Raw genomic sequence first — 27,961 nt, 5'->3', positions numbered from 1 at the left:
TGAGAAGTGGAGTGCCTCCAGGATAGGTGCTGGGTCCCATTCTGTTCTATACAGTGGCATACCTAGGGTAGTTGACACCCGAGGCTGGTCATTTTTTAACACCCCCCTCCAAAATCCAGTACTAGGCATACCGAGAATACAAAACACTCAGGACCTATCGAGCAATTTTTGCATACCATAAGCAGTAATTTCTACAAGTCACACAAGGGAAAGGAAAGCATCTTAAACACTACAGTGAGCACTAGAACATCAATTCATCTATTGTAAAACGAAACCAGACAGAATAGTACAGATCGTCGATCCTGCACAGTCAGTGCCAACTGAAAGCCATGTCTTTTTCACAAACACAGATACACCCTAAACCACTATAGAATAAGTAATCATAAACTTTCTATTTAGACAAAAATTAAACTGAATCCCCAAGATACCAGACTCTGCATACAATGCAACACCACAGAAACAGAAAATGTCCCCTAGTACTGTGCAAAATAAAAAGACAGTAGATGTAAATTTGAAAAAACGAACAAATACCAATCACCACTTTACAAATTTACAAATAGAAATAAAACAAATATAGAAAATAAAATACCACTTTATTGGACTAATACATTTAGCTTTCAGAGGCCAAAATTCCTCAAGTCAATACAGTATAGTGCTGTTACAGTATCCTATCCTGACCTGAGGAAAGGGGTTTTGTTCTCCGAAAGTTAGTCAAAATGTATTAAAATTAGTCCAATAAAGAGATTACCTTATTTACATGTTCTATTTATAAACATTTATTAACACATCTACAATACTACTTTATCCTAAAGCAAAAAAATAAAAATATATATTTTATTTATAGTTTGTTGTCTCTGGTTTCTACTTTCCTCATCTTCTTTTCACTGTCTTCCTTACATCATCTGCCTTTGCTCTCTCTCTCTGCCGTCCCCTCCATCCAAAATCTGACCTCTCTCCTTGCTCCTTCCATCCACTGTCTGCCCTCTCTCTCCCTTCCATCCAAATCTGCCCTCTATCTCTGCCCCTTCCATCCACCATATGCCTGTCTGCCCTCTCTCTCTCCCCCTTCCATCCACTGTCTGCCCTTTCTCTCTGCCCCTTCAATCCACCATTTGCCCTCCCTCTCCCATCCATCCAGGGTCTGCCCTCCCTCTCGCGCCACCTTCCATCCAGGGTCTGCTCTCCCTCTCACTCCCCTTCCACCAGGATCTGTCCCCTCTCTCTCTCTGCCCCCTCTTTCCGGCCCCCAGTTTCAGCCCCACTATCCCACAGTCCCCAGCTTCAGCCCCAGCCCTTTTCTCACACCAGTCCCGAGCTTCAACCCCAGCCCTTTTCTCACACCAGTCCCGAGCTTCAGCCCCAGCCACTTCTCCCTGTCCCCTTTTCAGCCCCCAGTCTCCAATTTCAACCCCAGCCCTTTTCTCCCACCAGTCCTGAGCCCCCAGTCTCCACAGTTTCAGCCCCTGCCCCTTTTCAGCCCCCAGTTCCAGTACTAGCCCCCTTATCCCACCTACCCTCCTTTTCAGCCCCCAATTCCAGTCCCCTTCATCCACATGCCTTGCATTAGGGCCCCCATTTTCAGCCCCAGACCCATTCTCCCACCTACCCCAGGCATGGCCCCATTCTCCCTCCTGCCCCCTTCTACTACTACTACTACTACTTGACATTTCTATAGCGCTACTAGTAGCGCTTTAGAAATGTTAAGTAGTAGTAGAGGATTACGCAGCGCTGTACAATTTAACAAAAAAGGGGGGGCAGTCCCTGCTCAAAGGAGCTTACAATCTAAAGGACGAAATGACAAGTTGGGGTAGTCTGGATTTCTTGAATAGTGGAAGGCGACATTGAAGAGATGGGCTTTCAGCAGGGATTTGAAGATGGGCAGGGAAGGGGCCTGGCGTATGGGCTCAGGGAGATTATTCCAAGCATGGGGTGAGGCGAGGCAGAAAGGGCGGAGCCTGGAGTTGGCGGTGGTGGAGAAGGGTACTGAAAGGAGGGATTTGCCTTGAGAGCAGAGGTTACGGGTAGGAACGTATGGGGAGATGAGGGTAGAGAGGTAGGGAGGGGCTGCAGAACGAGTGCATTTGTAGGTTAGGAGGAGAAGCTTGAACTGTATGCGGTACCTGATCGGAAGCCAGTGAAGTGATTTGAGGAGAGGGGAGATGTGAGTATATCGGTCCAGGCGGAAGATAAGACGTGCAGCAGAGTTCTGAACGGACTGAAGGGGGGGATAGGTGGCAAAGTGGGAGGCCAGTGAGGAGTAGGTTGCAGTAGTCGAGGCGAGAGGTAATGAGAGAGTGGATGAGAGTTCGGATGGTGTGCTCAGAGAGGAAAGGACGAATTTTGCTAATGTTGTAAAGGAAGAAGCGACAGGTCTTGGCTATCTGCTGGATATGCGCAGAGAAGGAGAGGGAGGAGTCGAAGATGATACCAAGGTTGCGGGCAGATGAGATGGGGATGATGAGGGTGTTGTCAACTGAGATAGAGAGTGGAGGGAGAGGAGAAGAGGGTTTGGGTGGGAAGACAATAAGTTCGGTCTTGGCCATGTTCAGCTTCAGGTGGCAGTTGGACATCCAGGCAGCAATGTCAGACCCCAGTTCCAGCTCCAGTCCCCTTCTCCCATCTGAGCACCCCCAGACACAGTCCCCCTTCTCCCATCTGAGCCCCCACGGACACAGTCCCCCTTCTCCCATCTGAGCCCCCCCACCCAGTCCTAGTCCCAGTCCCCTTCTCCCATCTGAGCCCACCCATACCCAGTCCCCTTCTCCCATCTGAGCCCCCCTCCCCGACCCAGTCCCCACTACTACTACTACTACTTAACATTTCTAGAGTGCTACTAGGGTTACGCAGCGCTGTATAATTTAACAAAGAAGGACGGTCCCTGCTCAGATAAGCTTACAATCTAAAGGACAAAATGTCAAGTTGGTGTAGTCTAGATTTCTGAGTATAGGTGTGGTGGTTAGGTGCCGAAGGTGACATTGAAGAGGTGGGCTTTGAGCAGTGATTTGAAGATGGGCAGGGAGGGGGCTTGGCGTATGGGCTCAGGGAGTTTGTTCCACGCATGAGGTGAGGCGAGGCAGAAAGGGCGGAGCCTGGAGTTGGCGGTGGTGGAGAAGTCCCCACCTGCCCACCAGCTCCGTTGACAGATGACACTCTTCTGCCACCCGGCACCCAGCCTTAAAAAAAAAAAAATCAGTGAAGCGCCTCGCATCTGCTGTGCTGTAAAAGAAGCAAATCGCCTCATCACGTCGGCCCTTCCCTCATTGTGTCCCGCCTTCTGATGTAACTTCCTATTTCCGCGAGGGCAGGACAAAGTGAGGGAAGGGCCGACGTGACTAGGCAATTTGCTTCTTTTACAGCACAGCAGACGCAAGGCGCTTCACTGATTTTTTTTATTTTATTTTAAGGCTGGGTGCCGGGTGGCAGGAGAAGAGTGTCGTCTGTCGATGGAGCTGGTGGGCAGGTGGGGACTTCGGCGCCAGCGGACCCCCCCCCCCCCCCACCTGCTGACACCTGGGGCGGACCGCCCCCAATGCCTCACCCTTGCTACGCCACTGGTTCTATATATTTGTGAGCGACATTGCCAAAGGGTTAGAGGGTAACGTTTGCCTTTTTGCAGATGATACCAAAATTTGTAACAGAGTGAACACCCCGGAGGGAGTGGACAACATAAAAAAGGATCTGCAAAAGTTAGAAGAATAGTCTAATTTTTGGCATTTAAAATTAAATGCAAAGAAGTGCAGAGTGCTGCACTTAGGGAGTAGAAATCCAAGGGAGCCATATTTGTTAGGCGGTGAGAGGCTGATATGCACAGACACGGAAAGGGATCTCCTCCCCCATTCTCTATTTCTGTGGATAACACTCTCATCCTTCCTGTCTCATCAGCTCGTAACCTTGGAGTCATCTTCGTCTCCTCCCTCTCCTTCTCTGCACATACTCAGCAGACTGCTAAAACCTGTTGTTTCTTTCTCTATAATATCACCAAAATTCGCCACTTCCTTTCTGAGCACACCACCAAAGCCCTCATCCACACTCTTATCACCTCTCGCTTAAACTATTGCAACTTGCTTCTCACAGGTCTCCCACTTAGCCATCTCTCTCCTCTTCAATCTGTTCAAAATTCTGCTGCACGACTAATATTCTGCCAGTGTCGTTATGCTCATATTAGCTCTCTCCTCAAGTCACTTCACTGGCTTCCTATCCATTTCTGCATACAGTTCAAACTCCTCTTATTGACCTATAAGTGCATTCACTCTGCAGCTCCTCAGTACCTCTCCACTCTCATCTCTCCCTATATTCCTCCCCGGGAACTCCGTTCACTGGGTAAATCTCTCTTATCTGCACCCTTCTCCTTCACTGCTAACTCCAGACTCTGTTCCTTTTATCTTGCTGCACCATATGCCTGGAATAGACTTCCTGAGCCGGTACGTCAAGCTCCATCTCTGGCCGTCTTCAAATCTAAGCTAAAAGCCCACCTTTTTGATGCTGCTTTTAACACCTAACCCTTATTCATTTGTTCAGAACCCTTATTTTATCATCCTCACTTTAATATTCCCTTATCTCTTGTTTGTCCTGTTTGTCTGTCCTAATTAGATTGTAAGCTCTGTCGAGCAGGGACTGTCTCTTCATATTCAAGTGTACAGCGCTGCGTACGTCTAGTAGTGCTATAGAAATGATAAGTAGTAGAAGTATATAGTATCCGATGATCTGAAGGTGACAAAACGGTGTGACAAGGTGGTGGCCGTAGCCAAAGGATGTTAGGCTGTACAGAGAGAGGCCTAACCAGCAGAAGAAAGGAGGTGTTGATGCCAGGAATGCCCTCTCAAGGCAGATGGTGGAGAAAAAAAAAACTGTGGCATAATTCAAAAAGGCATGGGATTAACACAGTGGAACTCTAATTAGAAAATGAATGGTATAAAAAACATGCTTGTAAAGTGGTGCTTAGATGGCTACTCTGGCTGTAAAACTAAGGCCAGTGCTGGGCTGGCTTGTACAATCTATGTCCCACATACAGCAATCCAGTTTAGGATAGGCTGGAGAGTGCTTTGTTGGAAACTCTAGTAATTTGGAGAAGAAAAGAGGACAGTGCCAGGCAGACTTTCAAGGTCTGTGTCCCGCAAATGAAATGACGGATCCAGATAAGCTGGAGTGGGCTTTAACAGCAACTCCAGTAGATAGAAATAAGGACAGAGCCGGGTGGACTTCCATGGTCTATGTCCCAGAAACACCAAAGAAAGACCATGATAAAGCGAAGTTTCTTACCTGAAGCAGGTATTCTCCGAGGACAGCAGGCTGGATATTCTCACGTGTGGGTGACGTCACGTTGGCCTCTGGAGGATTTCTAGCAAAATTCTCTAAAAGTCTCTTCTGGAGCGTTCCATCGCGCGTGGCATTCGTACTGCGCATGCGCGCACGTAGTTTCCCGCCCGTCACGCGGTCACGCTCCTCAGTTGAATCCAATAGATGAAAAGAAAGGCAACTCCAAAGGGGAGGTGGGAAGGTTTCTCCGAGGACAAGCAGGCTGATATTCTCACGTGTGGGGTATCCCTAGCCCCCAGGCTCACTCAAAACAATAACCATTGGTCAATTGGACCTCGCAATGACCTGAAACAAGAAACATCTAACTAAGAGTGCAGCCTGGAACAGAATAAAAATGGGGCTAGGAGGGTTGGAGTTGAATTCTAAACCCCAAACAGATTCTGTAGCACCGACTGCCCAAACTGACTGTCGCGTCGACTGTCCTGCTGAAGGCAGTAGTGACGTGAATGTGTGGACTGATGACCACATCGCAGCCTTGCAGATCTCTTCAATAGTGGCTGACCTCAGATGAGCCACTGACGCAGCCATGGCTCTAACATTATGAGCCGTGACATAGCCCTCTAAAGTCAGCTCAGCTTGGGAGTAAGTGAAGGAAATGCAATCTGCTAGCCAATTGGATATGGTGCATTTCCCGACAGCAACTCCCCTCTTGTTGGGATTAAAAGAAATAAACAACTGGGTGGACTGTCTGTGGGGGCTTCTCCGCTCCACGTAAAAGGCCAATGCTCTTTTGCAATCCAAAGTGCACAGCTTTCTTTCGCCAGGATGGGTATGAGGACGGGGGAAGAATGTTGGCAAGACATTCGACTGGTTCAGATGGAACTCTGACACCACCTTCGGCAGGAACTTAGGGTGCGTGCGGAGGACTACTCTGTTATGATGAAATTTAAGATAAGGAGCATGAACCACTAGAGCCTGAAGCTCACTGACCCTACGAGCTGAAGTAACAGCCACCAAGAAAATGACCTTCCAGGTCAAGTACTTCAGATGGCAGGAATTCAGTGGCTCAAAAGGGGGTTTCATCAGCTGGGTGAGAACAACATTGAGATCCCATGACACTGGAATAGGCTTGACAAGGGGCTTTGACAAAAGCAAACCTCTCATGAAGCGAACAACTAAAGGCTGTCCAGAGATAGGCTGACCTTCTATACGTTGATGATAAGCACTAATCGCACTAAGGTGAACTCTTACTGAGTTGGTCTTGAGACCAGACTCTGATAAGTGTAGAAGGTATTCAAGCAGGGTCTGTGTAGGACAAGAACGAGGATCTAGGGCCTGGCTGTCACACCAGACGGCAAACCTCTTCCACTTGGAAGCATAACATCTCTTCGTGGAATCTTTCCTGGAAGCAAGCAAGACTCGGGAGACACCCTCAGAAAGACCCAAGGAGGCAAAGTCTACGCTCTCAACATCCAGGCCGTGAGAGCCAGGGACTGGAGGTTGGGATGCAGAAGTGCCCCCTCGTTCTGAGTAATGAGGATTGGAAAACACTCCAATCTCCACGGTTCTTCGGAAAATAACTCCAGAGGAAGAGGGAACCAGATCTGACGGGGCCAAAAGGGTGCTATCAGAATCATGGTCCCTCGGTCTTGCTTGAGTTTCAGCAAAGTCTTCCTCACCAGAGGTATGGGAGGATACGCGTATAGAAGGCCTGTCCCCCAATGAAGGAGAAAGGCATCCGACGCTAGCCTGCCATGGGCCTGTAGTCTGGAACAGAACTGAGGGACCTTGTGATTGAGTTGAGGGGCAAAAAGATCCACCGAGGGGGTGCCCCACTCTCGGAAAATCTTTCTGGCTACAGCCATGTTCAGCGACCACTCGTGAGGTTGCATTATCCTGCTCAACCTGTCGGCCAGACTGTTGTTTACGCCGGCTAGATAAATGGCTTGGAGAAGCATGCCGTGTTGGCGAGCCCAAAGCCACATCTGAACGGCTTCCTGACACAGAGGGCTAGATCCAGTACCCCCTTGCTTGTTGAGTTAGTACATCGCAACCTGATTGTCTGTTTGAATTAGAATAATTTGGTTTGATAGCTGATCTCTGAAAGCCTTTAGAGCGTTCCAGATCGCTCGCAACTCCAGGAGGTTGATCTGAAGACACTTTTCCTGAAGGGACCAAACTCCTTGAGTATGAAGCCCATCTACATGCGCTCCCCACCCTAGCAGGGATGCATCCGTCGTCAGCAATTTTTGTGGCTGAGGAATTTTGAATGGGCGCCCCAAAACTAGATTGGATCGAATTGTCCACCACTGAAGGGAATTCCGAAAGTCAGTGGACAGCTGGATCACATCCTCTAGATCCCCTGTAGCTTGATACCATTAGGAGGCTAGGGTCCACTGAGCTGATCTCATGTGTAGACGTGCCCTTGGAGTTACATGAACTGTGGAAGCCATGTGCCCCAGAAGTCTCAACATCTGCCGAGCTGTGATCTGCTGAGACGCTTGAACCCTGGAGACCAGAAGGTTGTCTGCTCTTGGCTCAGGAAGATAGGCACAAGCTGTCTTCGTGCACAACAGAGCCCCTATGAATTCCAATTTTTGAACAGGCCTGAGATGGGACTTTGGGTAATTGATTACAAACCCTAGTAGCTCCACCACTTTAATAGTTATCCGCATGGACTGTAAAGCTCCTGCCTGGGAGGTGCTCTTCACCAGCCAATCGTCGAGATAAGGGAACACATGCACTCCCAGTCTGCATAGGGACGCTGCAACAACTGCCAGGCACTTGGTAAATACCCTGGGCACAGACGCCAAGCCAAAAGGCAGCACACAGTACTGAAAGTGCTGCATTCCCAGCCGAAACCGCAGATACTTCCTGTGAGCTGGAAGTATCGAAATGTGAGTGTAAGCATCCTTTAAGTCCAGAGAGCATAGCCAATCATTTTCCTGAATCATGGGAAGAAGGGTGCCCATGGAAAGCATCCTGAATTTTTCTCGAACCAGATATTTGTTCAGGGCCCTTAGGTCTAGGATGGGACGCATTCCCCCTGTTTTCTTTTCCACAAGGAAGTAACTGGAATAGAATCCCAGCCCTTCTTGCCCTTGTGGAACGGGCTCGACCGCATTGGCGCTGAGAAGGGCGGAGAGTTCCTCTTCAAGTACTTGCCTGTGGTGACTGCTGAAGGACTGAACTCTCGGTGGGCAATTTGGAGGTTTGGATTCCAGATTTAGGGTGTATCCTAACCGGACTATTTGAAGAACCCATCTGTCGGAGGTTACAAGAGGCCACCTTTGGTGAAAAAATTTTAACCTCTCTCCGACAGGCAGATCGTCCGGCACGGACACTTTGATAGCAGTTATGCTCAACTGGAGCCAGTCAAAAACCCGTCCCTGTTTTTTGCTGGGGAGCTGCAGGGGCCTGCTTCGGCGCACGCTGTTGACGAGAACGAGCGCGCTGTGGCAGAGCCTAAACTGGCTGTTGAGAAGCAGGAGTGTACCTACGGTTCCTAGATGCATAGGAAGCACTTATCTTCCCTTTAAAAAACTTCCTAGATGAGGAAGTAGATGCAGAAGGTGCCCGGCGGGAGAGAGAATCCATAGCATTATCACGCTGATAGAGATGATCAATCAACTCTTCAACCTTCTCTTCAAAAAGATGATCCCCCCGGCAAGGGATATCCACAATCTTCTGCTGAGTTCTTTCCTCCAGGTTAGAGGCATGCAGCCATGAGAGTCTGCGCATCACTATACCCATAGCAGAAAATCTGGAGGTCATATCGCAAGTATCGTAAATGCCCCTGGACAGGAATTTGCGACACGCCTTCTGCTGCCTGACCATTTGACGAAAAGGCTTGGCCTGCTCCGGCGGGAGCGCATCAACCAAGCTCTCAAGCTGCCTCACTGAGTTCCACAAATGAATGCTCGTAAAGAGCTGGTAGGATTGAATTTTGGATGCGAGCATGCCAGCCTGATATGCTTTTCTCCCAAAACAGTCCAAGGTTCTATGTTCCCACCCCGGGGGCGCCGAGGCAAAGTTCCTAGAACTCTTGGCCCTTCTGAGAGCGGAATCCACCACTGCAGAATCATGAGGCAACTGAGGCCGGACGAAACTGGGTTCCCCGTGGATCCGATACTGGGACCCAGCCTTTTTGGGGATAGTTGGAATGAAAGAGGCTTCTCCCAGTTCCTCATCAGCACTTCCCTGAGTGTATCATGAAAAGGAACTGTGGTAGAAGACTTAGGTGGAGATGGATAATCCAGGACCTCGAGCATCTTGGCCTTGGGCTCATCCACAGTCTCCACAGGGAAGGGAATGGCCTCAGACATTTCCCGCACAAAAGATGAAAAAGACAAGCTCTCCGGAGGGGAGAGCTGCCTCTGAGGTGAGGGAGTTGAATCAGATGGAAGACCTAGAGAATCCTTGGCAGAGAAAACTCCATGCCTGCCATCCTCATCAGATGAGTCATCATCGGATGGGGCCAACAGCTCAGAAAGAGCAGCCCGGATCTGAGCCCGTCTCGACATGGAGGTGCGGTGACCTCAATGACGGTGTTGAGAGGTTGACTCCCCAGGAGATTCCGGTGAAGCTTCCTCCACCGATGGCAATGGAGAGTCGACTCGGGAGGCTCCCGACACCAGTACCGGTGAAGGAGACCTCACCACCGGCAAAAGGCTAGATGCCACAGGAGCCTCCGGCACCATCAGTACCGGTACCTCTGATGCCGGGCGCAAATGGTGCAGCACCGCTTCCATAAAACCAGGAAAAATAGCCTTGATGCGCTCATCTAGAGAAGCTGTCGAGGAAGGCTGCGGTGTGGGCTTTGGAGACAGAATCTGCAGAGGCTGGGGAGCCGGTACCGGGCTGCCAGATGACCGTTGTGTCGACACCTCCATCACAGAGGGAGAGCGATCCTCATGGCGTCGACGTTTCTCGGGTGCCGAATGCTTCGACGACCCGGAGCTCCCGGTACAGTGTCGAGAAGGAGAACAATGACGGTGCTTCTTGGCCTTCGCCCGACGCCAGTCATCGAGACTCCTCGGTACCAGTGAGGACGTGGAATCCACACGCCTCCTCGGGGCCGGGTCCGATACAGGTCGGTCCCGGGGGCCCTGCAAAGCAGGAGGCGCCGAGGCAGGTGGAGACCCGCTTGATGCATCACTGCTCCCAGCATGCATTGGTCTTTTAGCAGCCTTCACCTGGTCTCCCAACGCCAAAGCTGCCCGCGACGTCGACGGTACCGATGTCGACGCCGAGGTAACAGACCCAAAAAGTTTTTCTCTCTGGGCCTCTCTGGAGATCTGAATGCCCTTTTTCATTTTTAGGCACAACTTACAGGTCTCCTGAAGATGGTCGGGCCTAAGGCACTGAAGGCACCAGGAGTGCGGATCAGTGCCAGAGATGGTCCGGTTGCAGCGGGCGCATGGCTCGAAGCCGCTGGGCGTCTTCGATGACATGGCGGGAAAAATTGCGTCCGTGAAATCAAAAGACGCGATTTTGTCAGAAAAATCAAGACAAAGCAAGGAGAAAAAACCCGACCGAGCAACCTAACCATGGTCGCGACGAAAAATAAAGAAAACGTATAAAGAGGGAAAAAAACTGAAAAATAAAAGGGAAAAAGTTTTTGTTTTTTTAAACAGTCCTCGTAAAAAGGAACGGAAGCACGGTCTTCGACGAAGACGAGAAGAAACTTCACTCCGGGAGCAAGGAAACGCGAAGCGCTCAAAAAGAACTCCGTGTCTCCTCAGACGCGGAAATGAAGAAACTGAGGAGTGTGACCGCGTGACGGGCGGGAAACTATGTGCGCGCATGCGCAGTACGAACACCACGCGCGATGTAACACTCCAGAAGAGACTTTTAGAGAATTTTGCTAGACATCCTCCAGACGTCACCCACACGTGAGAATATCAGCCTGCTTGTCCTCGGAGAAAGTACTCACGTTCATTGATTTAGTTTTGAATTGATAATGAATGTGACTGTTGGGCAGAGTAGATGGACTGTTCAGATCTTTATCTGCCATCACTTATACTATCAGGCTTATTTTCGAAAGTGATCGCCGGCCATTTCCCGACATAAATCGGGAGATGGCTGGCGATCTCTCAAAAGTGGCGAAATCAGTATAATCGAAAGCAGTGTTTTTGACAGCATCGCCGCTTTCCCATCGCCTCGCCGGCGAAAGTTCAAGGGGGCGTGTCGGTGGCTACCAGATGGCTGGCTTTCGTGGATAATGGGAAAAAAAAGCGGCGTTAAGCAGTGTTTTGCTGGATTTACTTGGTCCTTTAATTTTCATGACTAAGCCTCAAAAAGGTGCCCCACCTGACCAGATGACCACCGGAAGAAATCGGGGATGACCTCCCCGTACTCCCCCAGTGGTCACCAACCCCCTCCCACACCAAAAAACACAATTATAAACATATTTTTCCAGCCTCTATGCCAACCTCAAATGCCTTACCCACCTCCATGACAGCAGAATGTGTTCTATCCTCTCTCTGACAGCCTTTCCCTGGTGGTGATGTGGCTCTCAGGTGAGTGTGACATCTTTTCTGTTAGGTGCACTGCAGAGTCACATCAGCAATGCATTGTGGTGGGTGTAGGGTAGTGGGCTCTACTCCCATGGTGCTTTTCCCCCTGCTAACTGGGTCAGTGTGCGCCCTGTTTTGTTTCCGGTAGTCCATGAGGTAGTGGCCATTTTTGTAAGCCAGTTTTAGATCCCTTTCATGTGTTACCCACGTTAGAGAACTTAGTTAGTACCTTGAATGTTGCTGAAAGAGGGCATTGTACACCATTCTGCCAGTTCTGACCTACTGCTAATCTCAGTACCAGGGAGACTCTTTGCCAGTGGGGCACACAACCTCTGATCTGCAGTTAACTGTGAGTAAACGTGCTTATTCAAATAAAGGACTTTTTCAAAGAGCTTAGTCTTTAGGTGTCAACTGGTGTGTCAAGGTTATACAGCAGCAACAAGTCCTAGAGGCCTGCGTGTATGCAGGTCCCTGGAGCACTTTTAGTGGGTACCGCAGTGCACTTAAGGCAGGTGGACCCAGGCCCATCCCCCTCTACCTGTAACACTTGTGCTGGTAATGGGAGCCCTCCAAAACCCATTGTACCCACATGTAGTTGCCCCCTTGACCCCTAAGAGCGACGGTAGTGTTGTACATTTGTGGGTAGTGGGTTTGGGGGGGTTGGGGGGGCTCAGCACCCAAAGTAAGGGAGCTATGCATGTGGGAGGTTTTTCGGAAGTCCACCGCACTGACCCCTAGGGTGCCCAGTTGGTGTCCTGGCATGTGAGGGGGACCAGTGCACTACAAATGCTGGCTCCTCCCACGATCAAATGCCTTGGATGTCGCCGGGTTGGAGATCGCTGGCACTTTTTTTCCATTATCGCTGAAAAACAAAACCGGCCATCTCAAACCCAGCGACATCCAAGGCATTTGGCTGGGCTAAACCGTATTATTGAAAAAAAAGATGTCCGGCCATCTTTTTCGAAAATATGGTTCCGGCCAGCTGTAGCGCCACCGACACAATAGATTGCCGGCAAACTATTTCGCCAGTGACGTTCGATTATGCCCCTCCACGTTACTATGTTGTCCTTACTTAAGGAAGGAGGCTTTGGACTCCCAAAATAGTTAAAATGTAATAAGTTAGTCCAATTAAAAGGTATAGGCTTGTTTTCCAGAGAGCATGAGTGCATGCACGCACACATGTTTTGGCTCTCCAAGAGTTACAAAATTTACAACGGGGAGCCTGATAAAAAAAGGTTTGGACAAGCTTGATTGAACAGCATTTTCTGGTGGGAGAAAAGGGCCTATGGTTACCAGAGGATGTGGTAACAGTGGTTAGCATATCTGAGTTTGGACAAGTTCCTGGAATAAAAAATAAACCATCATCTTAATGGTGCAATCCATATAATAAATGATTTTTGTTTAGGACTCAAGCCTCCTTTCATTCATGGGTGGAGGTTCCCACCTTATTCTCTTGTGTCCCATCAGTCTGCCTCAGTATGGCTATTCTTATGTTGATTATTTTTGTTGTCTTTACTGTATTTATTTCAGAGTACACACCGAATAGGAGCAATAAAGTCCAATGATCGAAATTAAATCATTCAAGCAAGTTCTGTTTCAATACTCAATGAACCTAAATAATCACTACCTAGGTTGTAAAAAGGATAGACATCTCCCCATTAGCACTTCTGCAGGTGTTATTTTAATTTTAGCTTTAATAAATACTTTAAACATTTTCACCATCATGTTCCAAAGGATCTATTCCTATTTAAAAGGAGAACATAGATTTCTGATCACTTGAAAGGTAATTTCACCTTGCTGGAATTACCTGGCAACTTGATCAGACAATATCCTACAGCCCTCTGAAAATAGAAATCTAGCAAAAGTATCATAATAACAGCAATTTACTCTGCATGAAGATTTAGAAGGAAAAATGTCACTTACGTCTTCTTTTTCAGGCGAAGGGTATATTGTTTCCCTGTTACTACAATCGAATAAGACAGCTGAATTTTTCAGAGCAAAAAAATGAAACATATGTGAAAAGTAACATCCATACAAATAGTTTTGTGATATTAATTTCAGTTAGATATTTATTCTATAGTGTAATGCAGTCCATGAGGTCAGTGTTTTTAAACTAGAGGGGACATACACCTATGCTGGGCACAAAAAGTGTTTTGATGTAGTCATTTGAAGGACAATTCTACTACAGGGCACTCGCATTTACATGCCACTTGAGCACATAAGTGTACAGAATACCGTCTCTTTCACACATAATTACATGTGAAAATGACAGCAGAGCAACTAAGTGCTATTCTGTAAGGGCACGCATAATTGGCACAACATGTAAATGCAAGTGGGCATATATATGGGTGAGTATAATATAGGTGGGGCTCTCATTTACATGCATAATTTACAGAGTACTACTCAGTTGCATGTCCTTGCCACATTTACTTGATCGTAGTTATGTCAAGTCTATGGTTGGTCTAACTGCGGGCATGTAAATGTAAGGCATATCATTACCCGGTTAAGTTTATAGAATCAGCTCTCACCACAAGGTGCCCACTTACAGAATTGACTCAAGGTATCTTTATAAAGATTTTTTTATTATTATTATTATTTAAATTTTCCAATATATCACCACATAAAGTGAATATGCAATCGGCATTATTTAACATTAGGAAACAAAAATGATAAGTATATATCTTTACAGCCCATTTGTCCACAAGTTAAAGAAATTTGATTCCAAGATTAAGGAAATTATAAAAGAAAAAAGATACAAAAATTAATAATCAATAGATGCTTCCTCTGGTTCAGACCCCAGCCTGCTAAATTAGGGAAGGTTTACTATATTCACATCAACTCTTGCATCAATAAACTCTTTCAACTGTTTTGGATCTACAAACTGAAAATGTTTACCCTCAAGCACCACATTACAAAAACAAGGAAATCGCAAAACAAAATTTGCTCTCAATGCCACCACCCTGGGGCGAAGTTCCAAAAAGGCCCTTCGTCTCATCTGTGTAGGCCGTGAGAGATCTGGAAAGATACGGACCTTTGAGCCCAAAAACAGATTTTCTAAGTGTCTCAACGAAAGCTGTAGTACGGCATTCCTATCAGGCTCCAACGCGAAAGTGGCAAGCAGAGTTAACCTCTGAGTAACTATTTCTAATGAGCTTTCTAGGAATGAGGTAAGATTCATTCCCTCCCCTATTACGGGGGGATTTCCCACCACCACTCCAGTACTCCCGATGTAATAAGCCCGTGTAATGGGAGGGAGTGAGTCCTTATCCATTCCCAGAATGTCCACCAAATATTTTTTAACCATCTCCAAAGGAGAAATTAATGGCGATTTGGGAAAATTAAGAAACCTAAGGTTAAGCCTTTTAGTCTGATTTTCAAGGTATTCAAGTCGTTTTTGTAGGAAATTATTGTCTTTAACCAAAGCTGTTTCTATAGATCCCATTTCTTGAATTTTGATAGCCACACATTCCAATTTCTGGGTTTGCTGTGCAGGCACTTGTGCTTGAAGCAGGGCAGCCTCAGAAAGAACTTCAATATCAGAAGAATTCTGCTTTAAAGTAGTTTGCATAGAGGTTTGGATATTGTAAACCATATCCCATAGTGACTCCAGCGTCACAATTGCTGGTCTAATCACTCCACTAGCCACAGGAGGAGATTGAGGTAGACTATCAGCCTGAGCTAACTTGGAAACAATAGCTTGAGGCAATACCTTTGAAGCCTGTTGTAGTAATGTTTCCCGAAGTTGAGAATCTATCTCCGTTGCTGCAGTCACACCCTCAGACAGGACCAGCTGAGCCACTTCGGCGTCTGTCTCTGTTTGAACAGCCAGCAACTCTCTTCCAGGCTGGGGAGGTGCAATTCGCTCCACAGGGCTCAAGGAATCCCTGTTTCCACTCTCAATCGACTCCGAAGGGCCAAGAGCTGCAGTGGGGGTCTAAGTTCCCTGAGGACCCGGTTGCTGCCTGGGAAATTGCAGGGTTGTTTGTTTCATCGTCGAGGAGGTCACAGGAACCGAGGGAAATTCCTTTACCTTCCCCCTCTGCTTCCCCATGGTTAACGAGGCTACAGAGGCACCGAGAGAAACTCACAAACACAGCAGCCTCCAGGAGCAAACACAGGTGCGTCTATTCACAGCGCCATCTTGGAATCAATACGCACCTCTTTATAAAGATTTGAGTGCATATATCCATTGGAGGAGTGGCCTAGTGGTTAGAGCACTGGTCTGACATCCAGCGATGCCTGGTTTAAATCCCACTGCTACTCCTTGTGATCTTGGGCAAGTCACTTAACACTCCATTACCTCAGGTACAAACTTAGGTCCTCTTTTATCAAGCCACGCTGGCTGCTCCCGTGCGACAATGCAAGTGGAGCCCATTCAAAGTGAATGGGCTTTGTCAGCATTACCGTACCGGAAGCCGCTAGTGGGGCTTGATAAAAGAGGCCCTTAGATTTTAAGCCCTCCAGGGACAGGGAAAATACTCAGTGCATCTGAATGTAACTCACCTTGAGATACTACTGAAAAAGGTGTGTGCAAAATCCAAATAAATAAATATAAATATGCACACTGGTCACAGCAAGTCCATATGTAGAGTGCATGCTTCTTCAGAGAAGATGTAAGTTTATTGATGAGAATTCGCATACTATTGGGGCTGGTTCCAATTGCTTGTCTTATAAATGCTCAAAAATGCACTACCAACTAAAGTGAGAAAAATTAATCAATAATGACATCCGTCTTCTCCCACTCAAAATTTAACTGAGCCCTGAAAACCTCAGTGGTGCATCTTACATATGATTTAAATTAATGTAAGGATTTCCTGCACCCACCTTGTCATTGGTTCTCAAGAGGTTGAATAGCCAATTTATTATGGACTTTAACGTTAATTTCTTATCTTCCCCATGGATACAAAATTTTTCATATACACATTCTCCAGAAACTCAAACTGTATAAATCTTATAGAATGCACTTACAGACAGGGATAAATCGTCCAACACAATCATGGTTCGCCCCGCAGGGCTGTTTCAAAGAACATCCCCTCAAAGAATCAATAGTGCCAGCTTAGCTCCTGCATATCAGGTCTTCCAAGCTGTCTCTCTCTCCTTTCATCCAGCAGTACTCTATGGAGGAGGAGAGAGAGAAACAGACAGACAGACAGACAGACAGACAGAGCAATGCTGGATGTGAGGAGAGAGAGAGAGAGATGAGGACAATGCTGAATGGTGCAGGGGGAGGTGGGAAGGAAGAGAGATGGGGTAATGCTGTATTCCAGGTGCAGAGACTAACAGACAGAGGCAATGCTGGTTGTCAGATCAGGGGAGAGAGACAGAGGTACTGGATGGCAGAGTGGGGAAAGAGAGAAGAGAGGGGATGCTGGATGGCAGATGGTAGAGAGAGACATAGAAGCCAGAGATACTTGATGGCAGAGGTAGAAAGAGAAGATTCTGGATGGCAGGGGGAAAGAGGAAAGAATTATTGAAAGACTGGGAAAGAAGAGGAAGAAGAATGGGAGGGAAATAAATGGAAAGCTGTAGGTAGACACAGTAAAAAGAAGGAGAGAAAATAAAAGACAAATGGACCTTTGGAAAAACTCTACGTTACCAACATGCCATACATGTACTCCAAGCTGCTAAAGCTCACATTCCCCTAAAACTTGAAGGACATAACTTTATAATTGTTGGGATTTGCACAAGCATACCATCTTATTCTACAATTTAATGAATCTCTCTCCTCTAAACATGTGGTATGGAAATCAAATGCTTTACTCTATCCATTAACCAGGGTGGGACCAGGCTGCTGGCATCCTCATTTAAAAAGGAGATACAGCAGCTTTTAAACTAGAAGCGGGGGGGGGGGGGGGGGGGGGGGGAGGCCAACAGTCGTTCAAAAGCGCATGGTTCGGGATAAGGTATCTTTCAAAGATATCACGAAAACAGGGAAGATAGGGTATCCTGATAGTGAGGTTGCAAAAGAGGCCATAGTGGATCAGGTGTCCTTAAAGAAAAATAAAATCAGACAAAAGATTGCAAATTAATACTGTCAAGTACTGAGCATGATGTAAATAGGAACAACAAACATAGTTTGAAATGTCTGCATGCTGTGAAGCCTCCAGCTTCAGATCCCCCTGGGCATGTCCTACTCCGCCCTCTAAGTACAGGTCCAGCTCATCACGGAAGCACTTTGCAGTTTATTTAGACACAAAACATATAAGATAATCCTCCAGGTAACAGATAGTATGGTAATCCACCGAGTAAATTTGAGCAGGGACTGTCTTTCTTCTATGTTTGTGCAGCGCTGCGTACGCCTTGTAGCGCTATAGAAATGCTAAATAGTAGTAGTAGTAGTAGTAAATAAGGTACCGACTCTGTTGTCCAAGCGGCTTGGCCCCCAATGTCCAAAACCCCGCACTGCAAAAAGGAATGATTCCCAAAATACAGTAGTTAACCCAAAGAAAATAGTTCAAGCACCCCAGCAGTTCATATAAAGCAGTTTATGCCAAGCAATTCCCAAAACACAGCAGTTCAAAGGGTTCAAAGAAAAAAAAAAACAGCAGTTCATATAAACCAGTTTAAGCAGAGCACTACCTTTCCCCTCTCCCTCCTCTCTTAATCACCACAGGGAGAGTAAAAGGGTCCCACCCAACTTGGCCAGCACTACCTCCTGACCACCACCCCAATACCCAACAGTTTTAAACATTCTCTCTTAACTCCCCTTCTGGACTAGCCACCTTTTCCCTTTTTCTACCAAGCCTTCATAACATGCAGCCAGCTGCTGTTTCACCTGGGTGCCTCCCAGTTTAGCCAGAGCAAAAGTACCCATCAGCCCTCTTATCTTCCCTCCTCCTCCTTTTCTTCCCCTTGCCAGTCCATGGGTTCTTCACCACACCCACTGCTCAGCTGCTCCTCATCTCCCTGATTGGGTAGGCTCAGAACCTCTTCCCTTAGCCTAGTTCTCTGTGACAGGTTTTCCCAATTCCCCCCTCTTGTCCTTCTCCTAGCAACCTCTGGGGGCTGTTGGGAATGGAAGTCCCTGTTTCTATGGTATGTCCTAGTCAGGGGCTGTTGGGAGTTGTAGTTTTTCCCTTTCCTCCATTCTTCAGGAGAAAAAGAACCTTTCTCTTTCTCTCTCCAGCACCCTCCTTCCCCCTTGCGTTTTCATTCTCCCTCTCCTCCTCATATTCTTTACAATGCAAATGCCAGGAGCCTAAGAAATAAGATGGGAGAGTTAGAATATATTGCACTAAATGAAAAATTAGATATAATAGGCATCTCTGAGACCTGGTGGAAGGAGGATAACCAGTGGGACACTGTCATACCGGGGTACAAATTATTTCATAGTGATAGGGTGGATCGAATTAGTGGAGGGGTAGCATTGAATATTAACGAGAGCCTTGAATCAAATATATTGAAAATTCTACAGGAAACAAAACACTTCTTGGAATCACTATGGATGAAATTCCACGTGTAACAGGAAAAAGGATAGTGATAGGAGTGAATTACCGTCCACCTGGCCAGGATGAACAGACGGATGCAGAAATGTTAAAGGAAATTAGGGGCGCAAACAAACTGGGCAACACAATAATAATGGGTGATTTCAATTACCACAATATTGACTGGGTAAATGTAACATCGGGGCACACTAGGGAGGTAAAATTCCTTGATGAAATCAAGGACTGCTTTATGGAGCAGCTGGTACAGGAACTGACGAGAGAAGGAAAACATCTAGACCTAGTCCTTAGTGAAGCGCATGATCTGGTGCGGGAGATAATGGTGCTGTGGCCGCTTGATAACACTGATCATAATATGATCGGATTTGATATTAGCTTTGAAGTAAGTATACATAGGAAATCAAATACGTTAGCGTTTAACTTTACAAAAGGAGACTATGATAAAATGAGAAGAACGGTGAAAAAAGAACTTAGAGGAGCGGCTGCGAGGGTCAAAAATTTACATCAGGTGTGGATGCTGTTCAAAAACACCATCCTGGAAGCCCAGGCCAAATATATTACGCGTATTTAAAAAAGGAGGACGGAAGACCAACCAACAGCCGGCATGGTTAAAAAGTGAGATGAAGGAAGCTATTAGAGCTAAAAGAAAATCCTTCAGAAAATGGAAGAAGGAACTGACTGAAAATAATAAGAAACAGCATAAGGAATGTCAAGTTGAATGCAAAGCACTGATAAGGAAGGCTAAGAGGGACTTTGAAAAAAAGATTGAATTGGAGGCCAAAACACATAGTAAAAATGTTTTTAGGTATATTAAAAGCAGGAAGCTGGCAAAAGAATCAGTTAGACCGCTAGATGACCGAGGAGTAAAAGGGACGATCAGGGAAAACAAAGCCATAGCGCAGAGATTAAATTAATTCTTTGCTTCGGTCTTCACTGAGGAAGACTTGGGTGGGATACCGGTGCCAGAAATGGTATTCGAAGCTGACGAGTCAGAGAAATGTAATAAATTCTCTGTAAACCTGGAGGATGTAATGGGGCAGTTCTACAAACTGAAGCGTAGCAAATCTCCTGGACCGGATGGTATTCATCCCACAGTACTGATAGAACTGAAAAATGAACTTGCGGATCTATTGTTAGTAATGTGTAATTTATCCTTAAAATCAAGCGTAGTACCGGAAGATTGGAGGGTGGCCAATGTAACGCCGATTTTTAAAAAAAGGTTCCAGAGGAGATCCGGGAAATTATAGACCGGTGAGTCTGATGTCGGTGCCGGGCAAAATGGTAGAGACTATTATAAAGAACAAAATTACAGAGCATATTCAAAAGCATGGATTAATGAGACAAAGTCAACATGGATTTAGTGAAGGGAAATCTTGCCTCACCAATCTACTACATTTCTTTGAAGGGGTGAACAAACATGTGGATAAAGGTGAGCCGGTTGATATTGTGTATCTGGATTTTCAGAAGGTGTTTGATAAAGTACCTCATGAAAGACTCCAGAGGAAATTGGAGAGTCATGGGATAGGAGGTAGTGTTCTATTGTGGATTAAAAACTGGTTAAAAGATAGAAAACAGAGAGTAGGGTTAAATGGTCAGTATTCTCAATGGAGAAGGGTAGTTAGTGGGGTTATCCAGGGGTCTGTGCTGAGACCGCTGCTTTTTAACATATTTATAAATGACCTAGAGATGGGAGTAACTAGTAATTAAATTTGCTGACACAAAGTTATTCAAAATTGTTAAATCGTGGGATGATTGTGAAAACTTACAAGAGGACCTTACGAGACTGGGCGTCTAAATGGCAGATGACGTTTATTGTGAGCAAGTGCAAAGTGATGCATGTGGGAAAGAGGAACCCGAATTATAGCTACGTCATGCAAGGTTCCACGTTAGGAGTCACGGACCAAGAAAGGGATCTAGGTGTTGTTGTTGATGATACGTTGAAACCTTTTGCTCAGTGTGCTGTTGTGGCTAAGAAAGCACATAGAATGTTAGGTATTATTAGGAAAGGAATGGAAAACAAAAATGAGGATGTTATAATGCCTTTGTATTGCTCCATTTGTGCGACCGCACCTCGAATATTGTGTTCAATTCTGGTCGCTGCATCTCAAAAAAGATATAGTAGAATTAGAAAAGGTACAGAGAAGGGCAACAAAAATGATAAAGGGTATGGGACAACTTCCCTATGAGGAAAGGCTAAAGTGGCTAGGGCTCTTCAGCTTGGAGAAAAGGCGGCTGAGGGGAGATATGATAGAGGTCTATAAAATAATGAGTGGAGTTGAACAGGTAGATGCGAAGCTTCTGTTTATGCTTTCCAAAAATACTAGGACTAGAGGGCATGCGATGAAGCTGCAAAGTAGTAAATTTAAAACGAATCGGAGAAAATGTTTCTTCACTCAACGCCACAACAAAAAAGGAGGTGAGGGTCTTCACTCAACGTGTAATTAAACTCTGGGATTCGTTGCCAGAGAATATGGTAAAGGCGGTTAGCTTAACAGAGTTTTAAAAAGGTCTGGACGGCTTCCTAAAGAAAAAGTCCATAGACCGTTATTAAATGGACTTGGTGAAAATCCACTATTTCTGGGATAAGCAGTATAGAATGTTTTGTACTTTTTTGGGATCTTGCCAGGTATTTATGACCTCGATTGGCCACTGTTGGAAACAGGATGCTGGGCTTGATGGACCTTTGGTCTTTCCCAGTATGGCAATACTTGCGTACTTATGGACAAAGGTTTATTTGATTTCCTTATCTCTATTGCCTAAAAACTTGTGATTACTGGAAGGATAACACTCAACTCTTCATCCAAGAATGATGGAATTGGATTTTGTTTTACAGGAAATATAAGATAGGCAGCTCCTTGTGACTCTGGGCAAGTCACTTAACCCTCCATTGCCCCATGTAAGCCGCATTGAGCCTGCCATGAGTGGGAAAGCGCGGGGTACAAATGTAACAAATAAATAAATAAATAAATACTGGCTTCCAAATCCATCATTAGCAATAAGCACTGCCACATCTGGAAAAAATTGGACATAGGCATCTTACTGTAAATGTATTCAAATTTCCACTTACCCATGTGAAACTTCTGTTTCTGGTTATATGTTTTGTTATGGTTTTATGTTTGTACTTTCCTATGAAAACCAATAAATGTAGTCTTAGAAAAGAAAATATTCTAACACGTAACCAAAGTGAGTTGGGGATGTTATCAAGGAGCAGGGATGTGTAGGACCTTGCAGCTTTCACTCACAAAGTTCCACTTCTTTCTGAGTAGTCAATAAAAAATTTAAATTAGACATAAATACTACCTCTCCATCGCTGACACCTTTGGGTTCTAGTTTCTTTGGGATCACAATTTCATAGGAAGATAACCATGAAGTCTGGTTCAAGTCTAAAGATACAATCAAAATGAAGTTTGAGGAAAGGGGGATTTGGTTGAAATACAGCTTTTTTGGTTTCTAAAAGATGCAAAATTCTAATGCCAGTTAAAATGCAATTCAAGGACTACCATGTATTAGAAAACAATATAACATGCACTGGTTTCGGATCCATTGAATTTAATGTATGACAAGTACCTTTCAGTTCATGAACCTCAATGTAAAATTTGAAAAGCATAACTTACATGTTTTTATATCATACATATATTCAGAGACACTATCCATGTAGGTAGTGCTACTAAATATCCACATATAACTTCAACCATCTAAATTAAAAATGGTTCAAGTTATACTGGGTATTTGTGCCCTAACCTAGATGCATAATTTATATATTTAGTGGTTGAATATTGGTGCTTTGATATTAAGTAATACAAATAAGTGTTGCTGCCACCAGAATGCCTCAAACCTCTTTCCACCATTTTCAGATGGATAATTTGCCATATGAGCTGCTAAGTGCACTTTAACTGTAAACAGTCAAAGCACAGTAAAGAACACTTCAATGCAGTAACTGCAGAGGACATGCCCCTCAGAGGTAATTCTATAATTGAGCAATTCTATTTTGGTGGCCCAATGCTGCACAGTAAGAACCTATGCTATAACAGCACTTTGGCACCCAGATTCACTTATAGAATACTAGTGTAATTCAGCATCAGTGCACCTAACATGTCTGCACCTGCATTTACACAAGCCATAGAAGGGCATGTATACTTTGCAGTACTCTGTAAGTTGCATGCAAAAGTGGCAGCATTGCCCATGCCCCTTCCATTCTCCACCTATATGAACCCTCTTGCATTTATATGCTATGCCACTTACACATACACTTACAGATTAGTGCACATTCACTTTGCTGCCACATATGTTTGTAAGTGCACACCTACCAAGGAAAGTGCTGACATTCTATACATGCACACAAGTGGTGCACAAATTTGAGCACCTAGTTATAGAATTGCCCTTTATGTGTGCAACTCTAAGGGAATATACGTGAACTGGGTGAACCATTAATCAACTATTATTAGAGTTTCCAATCTATGGGTAAATAATGTCACTTTCTCTAACTGCATCAGTCCCAATGGACACAAATGGGGGACTCCCAAAATTTACAATGCCTGTCAGACTGCAATACACATGAACATCCATAATTAGAAGAGATCTGAAGGGAAGGAGTCGTGCATATAGGGTATAGATTAACAGGTACTACAGATGCAACCAGAAGTTTCCCGTACTAAAATAGCTTCAGGTTTCTACAATCCCTAGCAGTAATTAATTTGTAATGGGAATTATCTATATTGATGACAATACCCATAGGAAGGATGTCAAGGGATACATTTGTGGTTAACAAAAAGTCAGTGTTAGGTTTGGAGCAAGTCCTTTTTGACTGCCCTTCCTGCACTTTGTCAGGGCCTATGGGTGCTTCTGGGCTATGGGGCCTGGTAGATTAGGGCTTTGGGAGAGGAGGTGCACATTGTACTTTTGGGTGTTGGAGTTGCCTTGGTGCAAGTCCTACTATTTTAGATACCAATAATTGTATTGTACCAGCCTACCTGCTGTTTGACCTGAAACTAAGGAATTCAACAGAACATTCTACCTTTATTTCCTACTAGTAAAACATGCCCATTTCTGGAGGAGATGAAATGGGCGCTAGCAAGGTTTTCCTCCTGAACCCCCCCTACCCACCCCTTCGGCATTGTGAAGCCACTGACCACCATTGCTCCGCACCTCGTCAGCGCACGCCACCTTCATCCACTGACGCCATTGCTCCGCCCTCGACGTCATCACGTTTGACACGAGGGCGGGGCCCAGACAGTGATTTCGGTGGCTTCACCACCACGAACCCTTCGAACCCGAAGGAAGTGCCCGCAGGAAGTGACACTGACGTCAGTGTCCTCAGAACGTTGAGGGTGAGTTTTATTATATAGGATAGCCATCCTGAAAGGATACTTTGCTTTATTCAAGTAACAAAGTACATCTAGATGGATTTCTGTGAGCTTTCACAAACAAGATTCCTGGAAGATATCTTCCACCCTTTCCACCTCCCAAGCATGGTCCAACTAAGGGTCCTGAGGGCCAAAAGCAAGAGATGTAAGACTGCTGTCTCCAGAGGCAGAAAGGATGCTAACTTCAGCTGCAGGTGAGCAAGGGTGCTGGATTTGAGCATGGGCCTGGAAGAAGCAAGGACACTGTCCCAAAGAGGGCAAGTTTATAAGCTTTTTGTACACAAGCAACAAGTGCAGGCAAGAGTGCTTGCCTTGGGAGCAGAGGGGGAAAGAGCATTTGCCCCATGCGCAGGGCTGGGACACAAATTATGGTTTCAAATGCAAACCCCAGGGAGGACACTAGAGCTAAAGTCCAAGTGCTAAGCAGTAAGATCACTTGCATCAGAAGTTCAAGAGCACTGCTCTTGAGTGCAGGCTCTAGGCATGGGGAACAGGAGTGGTAATTTTAGCTGAGCACAAAGACATTACTGTACTGCTTTGTTTCAGTTACAGTATGAATTGGCAACCTGACATGGAGAAATAGTCTAGTGATTACAGTAGCAGGCTGAGAACCAGAGAAATTAAAGTTCAAATCCTGCTGATGCTCTTTCTGATCTTGGGAAGTCACTTCACCATCCATTGTCATGGGTACAAATTTAGATTGTAAGCCTTGTGGGGACAGATAAAACACCCACTGTACCTGACTGTAACTCGCTTGAGCAATTAATGAAAAGATTTGTGCTAAATCCAATAAATAAACTTTCTGAGCACTGAAAATAATATCCAGCAGATCACTATAGCACTAAAAGACTATGGAGTCTGTGATGGCACAGCATCTGGCAGTCATTAGCTCTTTATTAGCCAATCAAGAACGGAGATTACAGTCTATATTGTCTATGAGAAGGCACTGCAGTTCTCCCAAGACGGTACTGCTTGCCAGATTGACAAGAACCTGGAATGGCAGGGATCCCATTATCAAGGGAAATGTCCACTGAGCCCAGTGGGTGGAGTTAGCCACAGCATGATGGGCAAATCCGGGAATGAGGACAGTATCCTCAAAGGAAGAGAGCATTATTCTCCCAACATAGTACTGAAAGTTTTAGCTGCTTAAGGTTAGTCTGATCCATGGAACAGATTATGAAAAACATATCAGCTGCAATCTGATGAAGAAGTCCTGAGAAAAGAACATCTGACTGAAAAAGTAAGAAAACTGGGACCTTGATTGATAGCTGGCATTGTGGTTGCCTGGCAACCAGTTCAAAAGCATCAAGTTTCTAAAACTGTCAGTGTGGGATCAGCACCCTTAAATGACATCACCCATCTGTGTAACTCCACTAAGGTTGCTTCTGATTAGACAGTATCTATATTTTATATCTATTTTTCTTCCTTGTACACTCTAATGTCCACAACTGCCTGTGTCATGCCAGGGTGGCCTTCTCTGCTTCCTTTCCTTCTCAAGCCTATGCCCATCAACTGACTCTGAGTGATGAGGCATCTGAACCCGAATAGTCCAAGGTCTGATCTTAGCCACAAAGTCAGCTCCAGTAACTGAATTTCATTCTCACTGAAACCAATTCAAACATAGTTCTGAAACACTCATTTTAGGATTATATGGCCTTTCATAGTGAAATTGGAAGAGTGGAGGAGTGGCCTAGTGGTTAGGGTGGTGGACTTTGGTCCTGAGGAACTGAGTTCAATTCCCGGCCCAGGCAGCTCCTTGTGACTTTGGGCAAGTCACTTAACCTTCCATTGCCCACTGCATTGAGCCTGCCATGAGTGGAAAAGCACAGGGTACAAATGTAACAAAAAAAAAATTCTTCCCAAATTCAAAACTAAAAATGTCTGGGGAAGGTAGAAGAGTGACCTCAAAAAATGCAAATAAAAACATTCTGAATTTTAACTTTCCATTACTTGCTTTTTCCCAATAGTAATGTACAGCCCTGTCAGCTCACTGTATTATAAATGCTTATCTGTGTCTTTAAAACCCAGGGTGACAGAGAGAAGTCCTTGAATCCTATTGCAGAGTCTGCCAGACTACATGTGGCTAGAGGATGAGGGTCAAGTCTAACTCCATAGGCAACATATCTCACCTTTGCTAGAAACCAGTAATGGAGGCAGAAGCTGTGGCAGAAACAGCAGCAGCCCTGGGCCAAGCAGGCTCTCTGACTTCCACATTGTTCACAGCTCTGGCTAAAGCTCACTTCCTTCACACTTTAAAGACCTAGCTGCAGCTGCAGCCTCTCCTTTTGAAGCACTGCCTTTAAACCTCTCCTCAGATGAAGGATGGTGCTTATATTCCAGCTCAGTGAAGGGAAACACGCCTTATGAGACTAATGAAATTCCTGAAAGTACTATTGAGATGGGAGATGTGCAGGGTGTACCTGAGCTGCATGTGCTGAGTGGCCTGAGTTCAACGGTCAGACTATGGATTAGTGATGTCACAAAGGTTCAAAATTCCAAGGCTTCATGGGGGACTCCATGGAGAGCCCCAATACAGTATATGGTGCCAGATTATGAACAGATTTCGAAAGGAAGGCTGCCTATGGCTAAACCTGGAACAAAATAGATTAGTTGTGCCCAACTGTAGCTTGAGACCCCAATTGCAGTCACATCAGTGGATGGGATCTGAGAAACAGGGCTGCTCCCCTCCTTCTGGGCTTCCTCTCTGACCTGTATCCTGAAGTAGTGGTCAGCAAGGGGCCTATGAGTCAATGAATGTTCACAGGTTCTGTTCCTTCCTTCTCCAGTGCCAGTTTCTTGAGTACTGTGGTCTCTCAGCCCACACTGGCACACAGAACCTTGTGCTCAGCAATGTTATTATTACCCCAGCTCCTGCTACTTTCATGCTTTTGACAAGTGTGGGGAGGAGGAAGTGAATCAGTGGCACAGACAAGGGTGGGCCCAGGCCCACCCACTTTGGGCTCAGGCCCACCCAGTAGCAACACACCTATGATTTGGCTGGCAGGGATTCTTCCCAAGTCCCACCAATCGAAAACTCCCAACAACTGTCCCTCCTGCATACCTTGTAAATAGCAGATCTTTGAATGTAGCAAGCAGTTACTGATACATGCTGTGGGACCAACATGACCAGTGTGTATTAGTTGCTGCCGGTGAAAATCTGCTATTTAAAAGGTATGCGGGGGGGGGGGGGGGGATGTTTGAGAGACCACATGGTATGCAGATGACAGAGGGAAAGACCAAATCACTTGTGGGACAAGGCAGAGTTCTTCTGCCCACCCATCTTGGGCCCAGGCCCACCCAAAAGCGAAAGCTACATACCTGTAGAGGGTATTCTACGAGGACAGCAGGCTGATTGTTCTCACGACTGGGTGACGTCCATGGC

General features: G+C 45.7%; 1 protein-coding gene across 1 annotated transcript in view; it reads right to left on the bottom strand.

Moving 5' to 3' along the window:
- Positions 1–26,793, bottom strand: part of LOC115469712 (disintegrin and metalloproteinase domain-containing protein 9-like) — a 238,436-nt gene extending 211,643 nt beyond the window's left edge. Inside the window, exons 1-3 of the mRNA XM_030202499.1 lie at positions 26,709–26,793; positions 22,514–22,599; positions 13,698–13,756 (exon numbers count right to left, since the gene is read on the bottom strand). Of these exons, the coding sequence (XP_030058359.1) occupies positions 13,698–13,756; positions 22,514–22,599; positions 26,709–26,793 (230 nt within the window). The remainder of the gene's footprint in view (positions 1–13,697; positions 13,757–22,513; positions 22,600–26,708) is intronic.
- Positions 26,794–27,961: the final 1,168 nt, after the last annotated feature.

Source organism: Microcaecilia unicolor, chromosome 4 (genome assembly GCF_901765095.1).
Source record: "Microcaecilia unicolor chromosome 4, aMicUni1.1, whole genome shotgun sequence".
NCBI classification, from domain to species: domain Eukaryota; kingdom Metazoa; phylum Chordata; class Amphibia; order Gymnophiona; family Siphonopidae; genus Microcaecilia; species Microcaecilia unicolor.
Note: the sequence above shows the minus strand (reverse complement) of the source record. Positions and strands in the feature narration are given on the sequence as shown.